Here is a 19,901-nt window from a genome sequence, read left to right on the forward strand (position 1 = left end):
GCAGCTTTTATTATTCTTGTCTGAACCACAACTTCTTTCCCGTTAAGAAAGTGGCCACTGATAAGTAATGTGCAGCGTCCCACTTGTTTTTGTGCTGGAAAAGTTTTGAGGAAGTCCTATTTATATTTATTTCTATATTTGCAACATCAGTTCCTGGCTCCCATTGTCTCCTTTTAAACCGTGTATGTTTTATTATGCAACAAGCTCTTCTCTTGGAATTTACAAATCTTTTTTGGGCATCCCTCTGAAGTTCGGTAGTTTCAAATAATGTTACAGAATTTAAATGAACCGCTAACCCTTTTTATTTTTTCTTTGAGATCCATTTTTGTTGTATGCAGCTGCTGTAAGGATTAATGAATTCTTATGCTTTGTTACAGAGTTCCTGTTTGAGTGTCTCTTCTGTACAAGTGAAACTCTTATCTGGTCAATTTATTGCTGCTTGCTCCTTCTGACTGAGGAACATCTCTTTTTTTCCAAGTGCCACACTGTCTACGGTAAATGACCACCCCCTGTAGCCTGACAAAATTGCTGTTGTGATGTCATTTGACTTTCATGCATTCGCATGTTGGAATATTAGGGCTCTCAAAAAGACAATAGTACCTCCACACTGTGGTCATTGGGCCAATTTCAAATGTGCATTGTGAGTCAGTGGAAGTTAGTAATTCATTTAAATCCATTTTCATTGCCATAAGTTGGTTCAGGCCCCTAATACAAGTGCATTTAATGCTGCTTCTGCAAACTAACATCTAGAAGGGTGGCTGAAGAGCACTTTTTGTGAATTACATAGCTTAAATATTTTTTCACGGGATACTTGTCTGTTGATTGAAAACCGTGCCCTAATAACTACTGGTTTGTTTTAAAAGTCAGCACTTCATTGACACTAACAGTTTTTTCTTTTTGTTGTCAAGTCACAGTTGACAAGGTGGGGCTATTAAGACATTCAGAGGTGGTTTGCCATTGGTTGCCTCTGCATATCAACCCTGGATTTCCTCGGTGATCACATTCAAATTACTGAATTTGAGGGTTAGGCCAAACGTACCACTTTACCTCTTATTTGTTGCAATATCTTTGCTAATTCTTAGTGGTGGACCTTGCAAGGGAATGATATGATTGGGACTACTGTCGCTGGTGCATATATAGCCCATACGTTTCTCAATGTTTTCCAGCCGTTTCTTTCCTATGAACTATTCATCAGCCGTCTGTCTCTTACTCTCTGGATGTTTGAAAAAAGTAACAAACTTCATTCCAGGTATCGAACCTGTTTTAAAAAGCCTGAAAGAAATCCTGCATCTTAATAATGTGGAATTGCACAAACAAGGACTTCTGCTTCTCACTGAAATCCTGAAACGGTAAAGAAGTTTCAGCTTGGTTACTTTCATTCCTATAAGTTGAAACATTTTAGAGATGGTTCTAATAGAGTGTCTGCTGGAAAGCTTTCAAGTGGAAGAGCTATCCACGGCTTCTCTGTTTTATGTTTTGTCTTAGCAACGGATATGCAGACGGATTTATTGCAATTTGACTTCAGAATTGTTCAGCAAATGTTGGAGTATTGGTTTGGTTTAAAGACATATTGCAACATATGCAATGTTTTAAATATTTAGATCCCACAGAAATCCTTATCACATAGCTTATGATGCAGCTTCCAAAGTAAGAACATAAGAACATAAGAACAAGCCAGCTGGATCAGACCAGAGTCCATCTAGTCCAGCTCTCTGCTACTCGCAGTGGCCCACCAGGTGCCTTTGGGAGTTCACATGTAGGATGTGAAAGCAATGGCCTTCTGCGGCTGTTGCTCCCGAGCACCTGGACTGTTAAGGCATTTGCAATCTCAGATCAAAGAGGATCAAGATTTGGCAGCCGCGGTAAATTGACTTCTCCTCCACTTCGTCTGTCCAAGCCCGCTTGCAAAGCCCTCCGGGTAATTAGCCATCACCGCCTCCATGCGGCGGCTTATGAAGCGCCAATGCTGCGTTAGCGTGAAGAAGTGTTTCCTTTTTATTAGTTCCTAATTCTTCCCCCCAGGCAATGAATGCCCCCTGGTTTCCTGAAGTATTGAAGGAAGAGCGAAAAATTTCCTGCCTCATAACTCAGCATTTTCTACCCCATGCATAATTTTGCATAGACCTGTCATATCCCCCCTCAGACGTCTCCTCTCCAGGCTAAAGAGCCCCAAATTGCGCTGCGGCACCTCTCCTCCTTAGGAAGGTGCTCCAGTCCCTCAATCATCCTCGTTGCCCTTCTCTGCACTGCGCGCACCTATGTATCCTTTTGGGGATGTGGTGACCAGAACTGAACCCACGTCGTTTCAGCATTGCTCCAGGTGTGGTAGCACCACGCGTGATATATAAGGGCATGACAATGCTTTGCAGTTTTATTATCAATTCCTTTCCTGATTATCACCAGCATAGAGTTTGCCTTTTTCACGGCTGCCGTACATTGGGTTGGCTTGTTCCCATGGAACTATCCACTAAGACGCCCAAATCCCTTTGCTTTCCTGGTCTCTTGTGACTGATGGCACTGACCCCTGTGATATGTATGTGAAGTTTTGGATTTTTTGCCCCTATATTGCATCACTTTGCATTTTGCTACATTGAACTGCATTTGCCGTTTTCTGAGCCCACTCACCTAATTTATCAAGATCCGCTTGGACCTCCTCGCAATCCTTTGTAGTTTCTCACCACCCTGCATAATTTGGTATCATCTGCAGAGCTTGGCCTGCACGCTACCCACCCCTACTTCCAGATCATTTTATGAATAGGTTAAAGAGCACTGGTCCCAGTAATGCAGATCCTTAGGGGACTTCACTCCCCACATCTCTCCATTGTAGGAATTTCCCATTTTACACCCGCTCTTTGTTTACCTGTTTTCTCTAGCCAGTTTTTAATCCATAGGAGGGACTTCCCCTCATGACTACTAAATTTCGCTTTGTTTTCTCAATAGTCTCCTGGTGAGGAACTTTATCAAAAAGCCTTTTGGAAATCAAAGTGGACTATCACCACTGGTTTCCCCTTATCCACATGCCTATTTACATCCTCCAGAAAGAACTCTGGCCGGTTATGTAACCAGGATTTGCCTCTGCGAAAGCCATGCTGAAGCTCTTTCTCAGCAGGTTTTGCTTTTATTACATGTTTTATAATTTTATGTACTTACAATAGCCGGATTCTACTAATTTACCAGGAACAGATGTCAAAGAACTGACTGGCCTGCTCATTTCCCGGGTGCCCCCCCCTTTCTTAAAGATCCGGCACATTGGCCATCTTGCTTCCAGTCTTCAGGGGATGGGGCCTGATTTCAAGGATAAGTTGCATATTAAAGTAGAGCAGCATCAGCGAATTTCATGCCAGAGCTCTTTACCGGGCTTCTTGTGAGTGAATGCAATCTGGGCCAGGAGGATTTGGTAACCATTTAGTTTATCAATGGCTGCCAGAACTTCTTCCTTGTCTACCACTATCTTCGCTGGTTCCTCAGATTCGCCTCCTAAGAAGCTTGGTTCAGGTGCAGGAATGTTCCTCACCTCCTCTTGGATGAAGACAGATGCAAAGAATTCATTCAGCTTGGACACCCTATTGGTGTCGACATGTGAGATTGGCAGGTTCATATATTTATTTTATTTATTTATTTTATTAAACTTATAGGCCGCCTATCCCCGAAGGGCTCAAGGCGGCTTCCAACATGGCTGTTACATAGACAGCAATCAACAACATAAAATACTAAAATCATTAAAACCTAAGAACTAAGCAGCAGTGGCAGAACTATAGGTTACGTCCCAGTTCATAAATTAATTAAGACAGGCGCCCCGCCTAAGTGCCATTAAAAGAAGAAAAAAGGGGAGGGAGTAAGTAGGGCCTGGGATGGAATTTATAAGTAAGCACAGGCCCAGCTTTAACAGAATGGAACGGCAGTCTCAGTTCTTTGATTTGGTTCCAGTGTCGTATAGGGGGCAGTAGATCCACGGCCGGGCCTCCCTCAAAGCCCGGGTGGAAAAGCTCTGGCCTGCAGGCCCCGCGGAACTCATTAAGGTCCCGCAGGGCCCGCATGAGGTAAGGCATTCCACCAGGCGGGGGCCAGAGCCGCAGCTGCCCTGGCCCGGGTTGAGGCCAGCCAGTCAGACATTGCAGGACCAGGGGTCACCAGTAGATCTGCTCGTTGCCGAAATTTAGCCACTCCATGTGGGACATAAGGGGTGATGCGGTCCCGCAGGTATAGCCCCATGCCGCCGCAAGGCCTGTGCTGTTAAAACCAACACCCGACAAAACGCATCCGGAACTCCACCGGAAGCTGCGCAGACGGCACAGCACAGGGGTGATATGGATCTGACACCACCACCTGTTAGTAGCCGCGGCCGCTGCATTCTGGACCAGCTTCCAGCTTCCGGATCAGTCTCTAAGGAAGCGCTCCGCTGCGAGAGCGAAGTTACAATAATCAAGCTTCCTCGAGGTGACCGTCGCATGGATCACAGTGGCCAGGTCGGACTGGGAGAGATAGGGAGCCAGCCGCCGTGCCTGGCGAAGGTGGAAGAACGCAACCTGGGTAACATGGGCCACCTGGTTCTTTACTCAATGAGTATACATTGTGTAAAGAAAGCCTCATGATGTCCGTACAGAACATATTACGGTTTGTTATTGAGAAACCATCTTCTATCCTTGGTGTAACTTGAAGCTATCAGCCCAGGCTCCACTTATCAGTGTCTTGTCATTTCACAAAGTTACTGGAAAATTTTTAATTTTTGATATTGCTGTGCTAATATTCAAAGCAATATAAAAAACTGTGTAACAAAAATTGGGAAACCTTTCTAGAGGAAACCACACCTAAGAACTATGTTTCTTCATTTCAGACAGCCAGTAGAAATACATTTGTTTACAAATGCAGCTGTTTTTAAAGATGCTGTTAGTGTTCTCATAGAAGCTGTAAACTGCCCTGTTTTGGAAGTAGCCACTGAAGCTGTGAAGGCTGTAGCTGCCCTTCTGAGGTAAGTCAGGAAAAAATACTGGTTTGTTCTTCTAGCTGTCACAATAACGCTGGTGCTTCTCACTTTCCAGAGTGAAAATTCTGAATCACTTGACAGTTTGTGCTTTGGAGATGTTTTAGGGACAAAAATGATGTAAGGTATTCAGTTCCATGTAGTAAACATGGAATTGTACCAGTCACATAGATGGGTCAGCAGGCTGTGTATGTGTGACTAAATGAAAAGCATTTGGAGAAGAGGGCTGTGTGGATCCCCTCCACACACACTTTTCTTGTCATTGGAGTAGTTCTTTGCTTAATCACATGCAACTGCTGTCATCCTGTTTAGAATGACCTTTGCGTACACAGTGATGTTTTTCCTGATGTCTCCAGCAAGGTTTGTTCCAAATTAATTTCTGGACTTTTCTTTGCTCCTCTCACCACAGGAAGGATCATGTGAGCTTTACTCCAGTGCAGTATGGAGAACTGCAAAAGCTGATTGAAAGTGTACTGAAACAATGCAGTGATGTCCCACTGCTCCCACCTAACAGGGGGCTCATGGTTAGTCAGTTTCTCTTTTGATTGTGCTTGAAGGCTTATGGTGAGCTATAAATAGCGGGGATTAGCGATCTGTTTATGCCTCTTCTGTGAAATTCCTCATCTTGGCAAACCTGTTGTCCTATTTCAGGCATTGGAGATCTCTGTCTGTGTTTCTGTCTGTCTCTGACACTACCAGCACTGTTCAGATGTGCTTAGCAATGAATTTCTCCCTATATTTCCTTACTGATATGTCCTCATAGGGATATATCAGTAAGGAAATATAGGGAGAAATTCATTGCTAAGCACATCTGAACAGTGCTGGTTCTTTGCAAAATCAGTTACAAAGGAGAGAGTATGTGTATTTGTGTTTATAAGGTGGATATTGTTAGCGCAGCGAAATAAAAGCACTGGAAGCTGCCCACCAGTTTTCCCAGGAGAAGGAAACAAACAGCACAGGTTTCATCCAAAAAGAAATACTTTATCTTTTGGTGCAGAAAAATATTTACAGTGATGTACAGTTTCTCTCCGCTCTCCAGCTTTCAGTAATCAACACTCCCACTACTGTTTACCACACCACCCACACATAGTGTTATTAGATGGTTATATACTAGCCACCGTCCAATCAGCCTGCGGGTAAAACTGCTGACTAGCACATTTTGCCTTTGACAGTTCCTGATTTTGAACAAAATATGTCATTCACCTTCTTGTATAGCTCAACACCCCTTCTCATATTCTGATCAGTGTTTAACAGCTATATATATAGATGCAATAACTTTATACATAATGAACAATACAGCATATATCAGTACAATATACAGTACAATATACATTCACCTTCTTGTATAGCTGAACAGATATTGTTGCTTCCAAGTTACTTGAAACATTGTCTAAGGTCACCCAGTGGCAACCAGAACAAAGTTAAGGGGGGAAGTAATTTGGGAAGGAAGAAGACTTGGATTTATATTTCACTTTTCTCTACCACAAGGAGTCTCAAAGCGGCTTACAACTCCTTCCATTCCCCTTCCCACAACAGACATCTTGTGAAATAGGTGAGACTGAAAGCGTTCTGGGAGAACTATGACTAGCCTAAGGTCATCCAGCAGACTTAATGTGCAGGAGCAGGGAAACAAATCTACTTCACCAGATTAGAGTTTGCTGTTCATGTGGAGGAGGGGGGAATCAAATCTGGTTCTTCCAATTAGAATCCACCGCTTTTAACCACAACACCACACGGGCTCTTTTTTCAGTTTTCCAGTCCATCTTGAGATCATAAGAATCATATGTTATGTTTCTTCTATGCTGTTTGCTGGGACTTTATTTCCTAGGGCTGCAGCCTTTTTACAGCATCACATAAGTGCTCAAGATGGAGTATACCTGCTGCAAGGTTACTGCAGTTTCACGAAGTGCAATTTTATGTGGATGCTGCAGTGGCATTTCAGACATTTGTGCTGTTCTGTCTACTACAACTAAAGACTTATCTCTTTATGGAAATTGAAGTTCATAGTGACATTCTACTGGAAGAAGCTAATATTTGAGAGCATCCTGCATTATTCTCTACTCCTGTTTTATAGGGCAGTGCAGTTACTAGTTGTGTTAGATTTACACACAGTAAGATGTAATTCAAAGATCTGGGAGTTGCAAAACTGTATTTTGTTATATGGATTTTTATTATCTAGAAAGGTGGGTTTTCACTCCCATTTCCCCAGTTTTGAAGACTGGAAACTGTCCTGTCACTGCTGAAAGCTGACTCAGGGATATCAAATAAGGAGAAATGGCTGGGCCAATCTATGTTGCTTCAAGACTGCATGGATTTAAAAACTAATCTTTTGTGAACAGAATGATTAGGGTTAGGGTCCTGATGGCATGAAATAGGATATTCTTAACCAAGTCATTTTCTCTTTTCTGATCATGAAGGGTCATGCAGCAACCAAACATCAGAACAGAGCACTTTCACGGCAGGGACAGTTTTTGCAGAGCGCCATAGAAAGCTTCAGAAATGCTTGTAGGTGAGGAGGTCTTTTATTAAGCTTTGCTGTTCATTGAAAGACTGATACAGTTAAGCATTCACTGTCCTATAAGTAAAATAGAATGTAATATAGCTTCTGTCTGCATTTCTTACTAGGTTGGCTGTGGAGTGTCAAAGTGATCCTCTGGCTCAGGAGAATCCTTTCACTGCTCCCAACTCAGAGAAAAAGGATACCTTGAAAAGCTTTTCAGAGTTTCTTCTGAGGATGTCTGACTCCTTTTGCATCCCCATAGTCATGGTAGGACACTTCTCTCCAACTTTAGCATAAAGGTGGTCATGGATGCTTAAGAAAGCAAGGGAAATTAACATAAAGTGGGGTTGACTCCTATCAAATTTTCTGCTGGGGGAAAAAAGGGGGACCTTGTCTCTGACCAGCCAAAATTGCTGTGCTGGAGATTATGGGACCCTCGTGAACAAAAGCAACGTGAGGCCAGGGACTGCAGTATGTAGAGGAATTGGCTGAGACTAAAAGGCAAACCTGGCTGGATCCAGCTATAATTTGTAGATCTTGGTTATGGCAAAGTTTAGCTCCTTCTTCTTGTTGCTGCCAGAACCCACACATTAGCTGGCCTTTGGGGGAATGACGAGGAACAGCTAAATATTATATTTAAGCCATTGTCAGAATGTTTGTGCATCTGGATTTTTCCTCCCTTTTCTTTGAAACAAGCAGAATCACATAAATTGCACCTTTTGTCTTGGGTCCTTAGTTTTTCAGGTATACCCATTAAAAGATCCTTCACACTTCCTGCGGGCGGCATATTCTGTACCAGGAAAGCCTCTGTTTCTTCTTCTTGCAGAAATATTCTGAGAGGATAGTCCGCCCAGCTCTCATGGAAGTCTTCATCTCAACCCTTAACATCCTGTTCAGTGTTGTGCCAGACATGGGTAAAAGATTCTCCATTAAACTGGGTAAGGAGGATTAGAACTTGCTGGATGTTAATGAAACAGGAAGCCTATTAAGAAATCTAAGCAAAATGGAGCATCTTTTAGAGTAGATATGCTTTGCACATCATCCTTTTACACCCCATGGGTGTAAAGTTTAGACATGATAGGAAGTTTGAGGCAGGAAGTGTTGCTTCTGTCTTTGTATCAGTCACATTTTTCAAAGTCTAGAAAAGCTATTTACTGTAGACCTTGAAAATTGTTAATTGTGATTCTTTCTGGAAGGCATAACCGATTCAAATTCTCTCAAGCTGTATTATTAAGTATCTTAATTAAAATATTTTATACGAGCATAGTTTTCCTTCTGTCTAGCATCTTCTTCTTTCATACAACTGAATCTGGAGCTGAAGGCCAAATACTGCAGTGGGCAAAGGTAATAAATAATACTTAAATTATCTTGTTTTCATCCTCTTCAAGTACTTCTGTTTAATTCTCTTATGCTAACCTCTACTCAGATGACTTGAGATGTTTATGATTTTAATAATACACTGGGGATCCAAATAAAATATGAGGAGATACAATTGTTGCTTTCAGCTTGGCAGTCTTAGCCAACAGCATACTATGTTACTAGAGTAATTAGGATGCCATGACCAAGATTAAGCTGCAAAGTTCTAATTTTTGCATATTTTTTTCTCCTTCAAGTAACCCAGTGTTGAATCAAGCTTGTTCCAGCTTCCTCCATAGCATCTGCCTAAGTCTTCATTCATCCTCTAAGACGACGGCAAATTCTTTGCAAGAGGGCAAGTTTGATAGTGTGATTTGTTGAATTTTGTAGGACTTGTAGTATACAGTTATGTGCCTAGGAGTGCCAGAGATGAAAGAAAATATGGGGAAAATCTGCAGAACTGGTGTGCTAGATAAGATGTGTTTAACTATTTGTTTTTAAAATTGAACCTCTTGTACTTTTCTTCTGGGAGGGTCTATTCTTCACCCTTCTCTTTTTATGGAATAAGATAGAAGAACAATGTTAGGGGATCATGGATGGTTTTGCTTTCATTTTGTATTTTTTGATGGGGAGGGGGGAATAAGTGAACATTTAAAATTACCACCCAGACACTTCCTTTTTTGTATTGATGTTCTTTCTCTCTTTTTTCCTATTTTTTCATTGGTTTCTTTTTTAGAGGAAGAAATCTCAGAACTCCTGCAGAGGAATCTTCCACAGTTAAACTTTGGGGTAGCAGAAAGCCTCACTCTTTTATCTGAGACCCCAGATTCCTACTGTTTAGATGATACTCTTCGGACATACCAGTATAGCCTCCTGCTTCTCTTCTATTTCGCTTTTAGTCAAGAAGATAGGTGAGTTAAGTGTTATGAGCAGAAAAAGCATAGCACTAAACCAGGGAAGGTGTGAGTAGGAACACTTCTGGTATATTTATTTTATTTTATTAGATTTATATTTCACCCTTTTCTGGCTGTTGTTAGACTCAGGTTAGCTAACAGTTTAAGACTCAATCAATTAAAAATAACAATATGCATAATATGATTAAAACATATCAATTTTAACAATTTTAAAATTCCAATTGGAACCCATCAGCTGAAGTTCTACACAGGATGGCCAGTCAACAAGGGGGAGTAGTAGAACAGGACGAAAACAAAAACTAAGAATATAAGAATAGGAATATAAAATGAAGAAAAGAGAACTGAGGAGATAAAAAATTAGGAGTATGGAGTAGTATGTCGCTGTTTCAACTGTAGGCCTGGCAGAATATCTTGGTGTTGCAGGCCCTTCAGAATTGAGCCAGATCTTGCAAGGCCCGAGTCTCAGTTGCTACAATATTCTACTGAGCTGAGGTCAGAGCATAAAAAGCTCTTTCTCTGGTTCAGGTCAGCCAGATGTATCCAGGGCCAAGGCCAGTTGGTTGTTACTGGTTGAGCGCAATGCCCTCCAGATGGTGTATCAAGGAAGGTGGTCCTGCAGGTACAATGGCCCAAGGCTTTATAGGTTAATACCAAAACCTTGAGGCTGATTGGATACTCAACTGGGAACCAATGCAGCTGGTAAAGCCTTGATTGAATATACAGTCTTGGTGGTGTCCCTGTGAGGATCATCACAGCTGCATTCTGAAGCAGAATGATAGCCCGATGTAGAGGGAGTTATAGTAATCTAGAGATAACTGTTGCATGGATCACTATGGTTAGATCAGGGCGAGGCAGATAGGCACCAGCTGCTTAACCTGGCATTGATGGGAAAATACCACTTTGGCTATGTATGGAAAGGGAGGCATCCAGAGTTGCACCCAGACTCTTGATGACTGGAGTTGGTGTTAATTCCACCCCATTCAAAGTTGGCAGTTGGTGTCCCAGATTTGGCTTTCCCCTGGCCCAGCTACAGGACCTCCATTTTTGATGGATTCAGCTGACTGTCTGCCTAGCTTGCTGATAGTAACATGTATATTATTATAAACCATTGTCCAGTAATTTTCCTTGTTTTGACCAGGTGATTGAGCAGGTTGTGGCAAAGCAACTGCAGGCACTCTTGAATGAAGCTTGACCCATTTGATTCTGGATTCAGATCTGGTTTTGGGACTGAAAAAACACTCTTGGCCTTACTTGATGATCCCTGACTATTGTTGAATATAGTTTGGCAATCCATTGCAGTTGGTACTTCCCTAAGAGTAGGAAAGCAGAGTTTTTAGTTGGTATTGATTTATCAGTCGCAGTTGTGTAAAACCTTTTTTAGCAGATTGAATTAAAATATTTGGCATGCTCTTGGACTTGTTGATGGATAAACAGGCTGAAGTTTCAGTTGGTGCCAGATGTGGCAACAAGACTCCTGTCTGAGATCGGCCATTGGAATGTAATATCACCACAGTTTTGTCAACTGCATGTTTCCTTCTAGCCCTATTCAAACAGCTGGTTATTACATTACAAGCCTTTTATGGCCTGGGGCCCTAATCAGTGGTGGGATTCAAATAATTTAACAACCGGTTCTGGTGGTGGGATTCAAATAATTTAACAACTGGTTGTTTACAAGCTCCATTTTAACAACCGGTTCTGCCGAAGTGGTGTGAACCTGCTGAATCCCACCACTGGCCTTAATAGTTATCAATTTGAATCTCCCAGTATACTCCCATGGATTGGCTACGCTCTCAAGACAGTCTTCTCGTCGTGCCCTCTCTCAAGGCTGTCTGATTGGCAAAAGTCACCTCACGGGCTTTTTCTGTGTCAGGACCAGACCTTTGGAGTGGCTTACCAAAATGGTGCAGAGGGCGCTTTCACTTTTTGCATTCATGAAGACATGTAAAATGATTTTAATTCAAAGGGCATTTTGTGGAGGGTGAGTTGTTTTGCAGATTGGGCTGTGCTGTTTTTATCTTGTATGATATTTTTGTTTTGCTGTTTGTGTGTTATTCATTTGCATTGTTTTAGTGGCCTTGAGTCTAAGGTGGGATATAAAGTAAGACTCTTATTCTTAGATTTGTTCCAGAAGCAGAACTATTCTCAGCCATAAGAAGTTTCCTTCTGTCACTCCAGCATCAAGGAGAATGTCCACCTCCCTATGTCTTCAGAGCTGTTTTGTATCTTCTAGGAGTATGTCAAGACAAGAGTGAACCTCTAGATTTGGTAAACACTGTTAATCACTGCTTCCTAGAGCAGCTTTTAAAATATGATCTATCACAGTGATTCTCAACCTTCCTAATGCCGCAACCCTTTAATACAGTTTCTCATGTTGTGGTGACCCCCAACCCTAACATTTATCCATTTTACAGACGGAGAACACTGATGCAGAGAGTCTTAGGCGACCCCTGTGAAAGGGTCATTCGACCCCCAAAGGGGTCCTGACCCACAGGTTGAGAACTACTGATCTATCACATTTCTGAAAGCTTGTTATTATTGGGCCTTTTCAGACAATTAAAAACGAGTGCTTTTCCTGGGAAGAGATGAAAACACTACTTATTTAGATTTGGTTTGGGAGGTGCAGTTTGCATGAAACATTCTGATTTTTCTCTTTAGTTTGACTGAAGCTTTGTGCATGTTAATTTTTTTAAATTCTTATGAGAATGCTGTTACCTGTTTCTTAAACAATTGACAATGCGTTTTTCTTCTTACAAAGCTGAATAGAACCTTTAAATGACTGGCATTATAATGATAATAATTCTTACCATCATGTTCTAATCCTATTGTTATGATGTCTATAAACTTGCCTCTGGGGAGGTTGTCTTGATGGCTGACTGCACTGCTAATCATTCTTCTTCTGACTTTCCTCCAAATCCAGGTTTCACTTTCTGCCATAAGGAGGGTCCTAGATGTTACATCTGATTTCACCCTGGTGTATGTCCATCATCCTCAGCTGCTTAATTTTTTTTTGTTCTATCCTGAGCTTATGGGAAGATTTGGTCACTATATCTTCCAGCTCTGGTTTTCCTGTGAAGACCACGACCAGACTGGATTTCAGGATGCCGTCTCACGAATCAATGCCGGCTTTTCTGATGACTCAAACTACTTTAACAGTTTCCTTTGCATGCTGAAGGATAACCCCAGTGCTTTGCTGGTCTTGCTAGTATGTGATTGTTTTCATGAGTACAAGATCACCTTGTGTTTTTTGTTCAGAAAACCCCTCAAATACAGAGCCCTAGCAAGGGGGGAAAGCTCCCGGTGCACTGGTGTGTCGTCCGCCCCCATCCTGCCCAGGAATGCCACACACCCCGCCACAGCCCCAGAACACCCTCGCCACGCCCCTACAGGGGCTCGCACCCGGTGCATCGCACCCCCTCACCCTTGGAGCTACGCCTCTGCTCAAATATAAATGTTCAAGTGCAGTCCTGAACAAAGTTTTGTTGTCTGGGCTGAAGTCCTAGAAGAATGTTCTTATTACAATTCTTAGGATTAAATAATATTTTATGGCCTTTAACAGAAATTAGTAAAGTTTGATGGCGCTTTACCACTTTGATGGCACTTCATACACAAACACAGTAAGGTAGTAATAATAAAATAATTTCTACAAGTTCATCTATAGGATAATAACAATACACATAGAGAAGGTAAAGTATATTTTTTTCTAGTTTAAAAAGTCAAATATATTGTTTACTTTTTGTTGAAATGGCCAATATTTAGACTAGATTTTTCTTCTACTATAAGATGATTTGTAGCAAGAACCACATGGAAATTATTTTTACTGGAGGGTTTGTATTCCTAGAAATAGTGTGTTTGGAATTTTCAGTATCTCATTATTTAAATATCAGATTTATAGGAAATAACAGTGTTATAGACACCTGAAGAGTATTGATTTATAGCTGAACATAGTTTAAGTGCAGGGCAATCTTAAACCTGTATACTCAGAAGTGAATTCCACTGAGTTTAATGGCACTTTGTTCCTAGTAAATGGGATTAGTATTGTAGCCTGTTAGTGCAGTCCTAACCGGAGTAAGCCTATTGTCATCTGTTTAAGATTACACTATTCCCTATTTTTTGAAAATTATATATTTATCATATAACAGTTTTGCTTTCTGTACATTAGAGAGGATTAAAATATTTACATTTGAATAATATCCTGTTTGGGGTGCTGTGTGGTTTCCGGGCTGCATGGCCGTGTTCTAGCAGCATTCTCTCCTGATGTTTTGCCTGCATCTGTGGCTGGCATCTTCAGAGGATCTGATAGTGGAAAGGAAAGCAAGTGGAGTATATATACCTGTGAGTAAAGGTCAATAGGTGAGGGCATCTGAATAGGAGTGGCCTGGCAAGTGAAGTTATAGTATGTGAGTAACAATGAAGTATGTGAGTATACAATGAAGTATGTAGCATGTGAGTAACAATGGAGATAGCAAGGTCAATAGGTGAGGCAACAGAATAGAAGTAGTCTGACCTTTGTTCCTTTTGAACAACTCAGTTCCCTTTGAAGACAATGCTTCTAGAACACGGCCATACAGCCCGGGAACCACACAGCACCCCAGTGATTCTGGCAGTGAAAGCCTTCGACAATACAATATCCTGTTTGTTTGGATAACAAGTGTATTTGAATATGACAATTGTGAATTTAAGCCACAGTTTTAGTACAGTTTTTTTCTTAATTTAAGTATGTGCATTATGCCTTTGTTGTTATTTTTGTGGATGGTTGTAGCATCGCTAAAAGTTATAGAATCTGGTTTCCATTTTGGTATCCAGATCATTCTTTATCCCATAGCAGTGAACAGCAGCAACATCTGCTTAAATGGTGCTGATCCACTTTTCCTTTCAGGATTTAGTTTGCCAGGGTACCAAGGAAGTGGCTCACAAAGTCTTGGTGACACTAGAGACCTTCCTGAAAAGAAATGAGGATATCTGTGTCTGTGATCTTCTTCGAAGTCAATTCCTACAGATTCTGCAGAAGCTTCTGGTAGAAAAATGTTGTAGCATTTTACCAGGTGAATAGGAAACCTACCTTTAAATGAAAGAGGAAGAGACACTTGGATAGCTGTACTCCAAAATGATTTGACCATGAAATGTAGTGTAGCCTTTGAAAATGATCCAGAAACTTCAGCTGATCCAAAATGAGGGTGGCTGGGCCACTGTTGGGGTTGGTTACAGATCTCTTACACCCATGTGCTGAAAGATCTGCACTGGGGACCCATGTGTTTTTGGGCACAATTCAAAGTGCTAGTTCTTACTTTTAACATCCTAAGTGGCTTGTGGCCAGGATATCTGAACGATTGTCTCCTTCTATACAATCCAGCCCACCAGTTAAGACTTCCTCTCAGTCTGTGTTCTCTGGGCACCCGCCTTCAGAGGTGAGGCGGATTCAGGAATGGCCAACCTATGGCACTCCAGATGTTCATGAACTACAATTCCCATTCTGCCCCTGCCAACATGACCAGTTGGCCATGCTGACAGGGGCTGATGGAAATTGTAGTCCATGAATATCTGGAGTGCCATAGGTTGGCCACCCCTAGACTAGATATAGTGTTTTTGGGGGTGACATCTTGTTTCTGGAACACAGTCCCCCACCCCACCCCCAAGGCTTGCCTAGCACCTACTTTACTTTCTTTTAGGTGCCAGGCTAAAACACATTTTAATTGGGATTATTTGACTGTTTTCTAGTTGTAATGTATTGTGTTTGGTTAGCTTGTAAACCTCCCTGAGTCCTTTGGGGGTAGGGCGGTCTACTAAATCTAATAAATAATAATTTAAATTTTTTTTAAATCCAGGCTTTCAGCTGTGGCGTTTATTGTACCAGCTTTTTATGGGTAGTTTTAATACTGTTATGGATATTGTTTATATCCAATGGCTTATTTTTAATATTGTGACATGGTTTTAATTGTATACTGCCTTGAGAAGAACACTGAAGAAATGGCATAGAAATGTCCAAAATGAATTAACAAATAATGTTCCCCGCTAGAGTTCCTGGCTCAGGTCTTTTCCTGCTGTTGAGTTTATGAACAAGATTTGGGGACTGGGGCTCATTTTTCCAAGTCACAGTGTGCCTTTATATTCGATCTCCTTTATGAAGGATGGAATAACTTGAGGATAATGTTACTAGAATTGCAGTCTTGGTCGCTGAACAGCTTTATTTTATGTTCTATTTTAGAAAACGAGACTCTGCCACTTTTATTGAACCTTCTGTTTCTGGTGCAGCTGAGATATGTGGCAGAGAGAGAGCTGGACAGCACAGATTTCAGATTGCTTCATCTGGGTGAGTTTTTGAGTTTATCATCTGCTGATATTGCCTAGTCTGGAACTTTAGTTTGGAGATAAGAGAGCTACAGTGTCGATCATAAACCCTTTAAATTCTACTGAAGTCAGTGATGTGAGAGAATGTCCTGGTTCAGGGGCTGAAAAGGAAGTCTGGCCTGAAAAGGCTCCAGAGGAGGAGGAAAGTCTTATTGCAATATACAACTGTGACAACATTCATTATGAGGTTTGTGTTCTGTTTTGAAGCAGGTGGTTTTTATGGTGGCTGTGCAGGGATAATTTGTGCACAGGTTATTTGTACTTGGTTCAATGTTGGTGTTTAGGTGCAGAACTACATTGGGACTGTGTGCAGGCCTGCTGATTGGAAGATTTTTCTTAACTCCATAGCTGGGGAGGGTTGCCCCTCCTGTTCGGTTCAGAAACCACAAGTTTTTCATGCCCGGCCTCACATGTACCAGATGAGGGCGCCCTTTCCACCCTCATTTTTTTTTCTTTGCTGCCAAAGAGAGAAGATGTTTTCCCCCTCAGCTCTTACAAGGAACAGTGAGTGTTGCTCCTTGTTCAGCTAGAATTCTACCTTTCTCTTGGAGAAATGACCTCCAAAACCCTCTCCAAAGGTATGCCACTTGTGGCATGAAGATGAAGGATTTGAATGAACACAATACTTGCTTGCTGTGTCTGGGGGAAACCCACAACACAAAAGCCCATAAAATTTGTCAAAAATTCATGAAAAAACTCATGCCATCCTCTGTGGTCACTGAGGAACTGCAAAGCAAACCTAGGTCATGCTATCATTTGACTCAATCAGATAAGGAGAGCAGGTTCGTAGATGCTCCATGTCAGAAGGCCTATTTCTCTGGAGCCATGAACTTTAAAGTGGCTAACTTCCAGCTCTGGCTTGATTATTGTTGTCCTTGCTCACCATGAAGGCAGCCTTCCTAGTCACGGTCACCTCCACGTGGTGGATCAGCAGGTTGGCTGCCCTTAAGGTCCACCCCTCATTGTTTAAAAGTTTTGACACTAGAGTAGTGTTGCACCCTTGTTTAAGTTTCTTGCTTAAAGTTGTGTCACATTTTCATATGGCACAGGAAGTGGCTCTGCCCGCCTTTCCTAACCTCACATCAGAGGAGGAGAAGGCATTCCATTCCCTTGAAGTTTGATGGGCGTTGTTGTATTATGTTCACAGGACATGAGCGTTTAGGGTTTCCAAAAAAGCCTCTAGTCACCTTTGTTGCAGAGATATACTTCCCCCCTTATATCTCCACAATGAAAGGTGACTAGAGGCTTGCTTGAAATAAAATGCATGAAAAAGTCCTGTTGGCATGGGGGATGGCGGGCGGTGGGGGGAATGACTGCTGCTAGGGGACCAGGGCAGGAGCCTTTGGGAAACCTGCCAAATGGGAGTCCTGCTGCTGCTATGTTGCATTGCCACCTGCAGCAGTGATGGGGGAAAATATATTTGCTTGTCTCTGTGTGGAAACAACAGGGTTTGATTGGTGGCCTGAGCTGGTTTAACTAGATCACTGGTTTGTTCCCAAGGTCTTGGAATATTACAGTATAAAAGAGTGAAAATTATATTGGGTATCTTTGTCATTCAGTCAGCAATTTGTCTGGGAAATGCAGCCCAACAGACCAGCAGCTTTTGCAGCCATCCTTGAACTTCTTGTACTGGAACCTTCAGCAGACGACACCTTCTAGTCAGCAAAGAGGTAAAAAAAAAATTAAAATAGGTTCTGTTGTTTGCTTCATGTGCAACTAGGTATAACTCTGAAAAGAATCCCCCTAGCCCAGGGGTCGGCAACCTTTACCACCCAAAGAGCCATTTGGACCCGTTTTCCACAGCCCCAAAGATCTACTGAGCCAGAGAGGTGGCTCCGCACGGAACTGCCTCCAGTTCGGCCCCTCCACTCACCTTTCCTTCCAGCGCTGAAAGGCGGAGGCGCCGGGCAGGGAAACCCCTCTGTCTGACTGTAGGGGTGAGCCACGAACCCAGCAGAACCTCAGAAAGAGCGCATGGAATGCCTGTGCCATCTGTGTCCTTCTGGGCGCACACGCTCCCCCATCCCCCAGACCCCCCCGTGAGTCACAGGTCATGAACTACCTGACTCACGGTCACCAGGTGTCCCGGACAAAGGGGCGCTTGCCCCCAGGTATGGATTAGACCCAGACGCAAGCGTTTCCTCCCGCACGTAGGCAACCCCATGATGTCATGTATTATGTGATGTTCTCCCGCTCTCCCGCCTCCCGGTACACCCCCATTGCCGCCCCTATTGTAAACCCTAATAAAAGGTGCCAGGGCCGAGCACACAGCAGAGTTGCCGGGTCCAAGGACCGCGCTTCCTGCTGCTGGCTCTTTCCACCGGATGATATCACCGCGTCTCGCCTCTTCCTTGCGACCCCTGCGGGCCAACTTCACCTGACAAAGCAGGCAGCCGCCTGCTCCGTGGGATGAAAGGGGGATGGCAGCCGCGGCCTGTCCAGTGCCACCGCTTCTCACACTGCAGGAGGCAGCGGCGCCGGGCAGGAAAACCCCATCTGCCCGACGGAGCAGGCAACTGCCTGCTCCATGGGGCAGAGGGGGGTTAGTGGCCATGTCCTGCCCGATGCTGTGGGGATGGCAGAGGGGGAATGGCGGCTGCTCTGGAGGGGCAGAGGGGATTGAGGAGGGATAGAGGGACTGCGGGGAGATGGTGGCCACTGCGGGGGGGCAGAGGGGGAATGGCGGTTGCTCTGGAGGGGCAGAGGGGATTGCGGAGGGATAGAGGGACTGCGGGGAGATGGTGGCCACTGCGGGGGGGGGGGCAGAGGGGGAATGGCTGTTGCTCTGGAGGGGCAGAGGGGATTGCGGAGGGATAGAGGGACTGCGGGGAGATGGTGGCCACTGCGGGGGGGGGCGGAGAGGGAATGGCGGTTGCTCTGGAGGGGCAGAGGGGGATTCTTGGGAGGGATAGAGGGACTGCGGGGAGATGGTGGCCACTGCGGGGAGGGAGAATGGCTGTTGCTCTGGAGGGGCAAGAGAGGGGATTCTTGAGGAGGGATAGGGACTCTTGAGGAGATGGTGAAAGCCACTGCGGGCAGAGGGGAATGGCAGTTGCTCTGGAGGGCAGAGGGATTCTTGAGGAGGGATAGAAGTGCAGGGGAGATGAGTGGCCACGGGCAGGGGGGGGAATGGCAGTTGCTCTGGAGGGGCAGAGGGGATTGCGGAGGGATAGAGGGACTGCGGGGAGATGGTGGCCACTGCGGGGGGGCAGAGGGGGAATGGCTGTTGCTCTGGAGGGGCAGAGGGGATTGCGGAGGGATAGAGGGACTGCGGGGAGATGGTGGCCACTGCGGGGGGGGGGCAGAGGGGGAATGGCAGTTGCTCTGGAGGGGCAGAGGGGATTGCGGAGGGATAGAGGGACTGCAGGGAGATGGTGGCCACTGCGGGGGGGGGGGGCAGAGGGGGAATGGCAGCACTGCGGGAGGCAGCAGCACCGGGCAGGGAAACCCCGTCTGCTTGACGGAGCAGGATGCTGCCTGCTCTGTGGGGCAAGGGGGGATGGCGGCTGCTCTGGAGGGACATGGCCATGCTACCCTCCGACCTCCAGGGGTTAGAGGGCAGTGTGGGCGTGTCCCTCCAGCCCTCCAGAGCAGCGCTGGAAGGAGAGGTGAGTGGAGGGGATGCGAAAAGCAGCACCCTCATGCACGAAGCCGCCTTTGGTTCGGCCCCTTCACTTACCCTTCCTTCTAGTGCTGCTCTGGAGGGACCTGGCCATGCTACCCTCCGACCTCCAGGCCACGCGGAGCCGTAGAATAAGGCTGAAAGAGCCGCATGCGGTTCCAGAGCCACAGCTTACAGACCCCT

At 44.2% G+C, this 19,901-nt stretch overlaps 1 protein-coding gene across 1 annotated transcript in view; it reads left to right on the plus strand.

Annotated features, from left to right (window-relative positions):
- MEI1 (meiotic double-stranded break formation protein 1) overlaps positions 1-19,901 on the plus strand; it is a 51,325-nt gene that overhangs the window by 22,279 nt on the left and 9,145 nt on the right. Inside the window, exons 9-23 of the mRNA XM_048501539.1 lie at positions 378-494; positions 1,250-1,349; positions 4,835-4,969; positions 5,391-5,505; positions 7,399-7,490; positions 7,607-7,748; positions 8,308-8,419; positions 8,765-8,825; positions 9,095-9,192; positions 9,574-9,748; positions 11,869-12,016; positions 12,669-12,953; positions 14,628-14,793; positions 15,954-16,058; positions 17,656-17,766. Coding sequence (XP_048357496.1) covers positions 378-494; positions 1,250-1,349; positions 4,835-4,969; positions 5,391-5,505; positions 7,399-7,490; positions 7,607-7,748; positions 8,308-8,419; positions 8,765-8,825; positions 9,095-9,192; positions 9,574-9,748; positions 11,869-12,016; positions 12,669-12,953; positions 14,628-14,793; positions 15,954-16,058; positions 17,656-17,766 — 1,962 coding nt within the window. The remainder of the gene's footprint in view (positions 1-377; positions 495-1,249; positions 1,350-4,834; positions 4,970-5,390; positions 5,506-7,398; positions 7,491-7,606; positions 7,749-8,307; positions 8,420-8,764; positions 8,826-9,094; positions 9,193-9,573; positions 9,749-11,868; positions 12,017-12,668; positions 12,954-14,627; positions 14,794-15,953; positions 16,059-17,655; positions 17,767-19,901) is intronic.

The sequence above is a fragment of the Sphaerodactylus townsendi genome, linkage group LG06 (assembly GCF_021028975.2).
Source record: "Sphaerodactylus townsendi isolate TG3544 linkage group LG06, MPM_Stown_v2.3, whole genome shotgun sequence".
Taxonomy (NCBI): domain Eukaryota; kingdom Metazoa; phylum Chordata; class Lepidosauria; order Squamata; family Sphaerodactylidae; genus Sphaerodactylus; species Sphaerodactylus townsendi.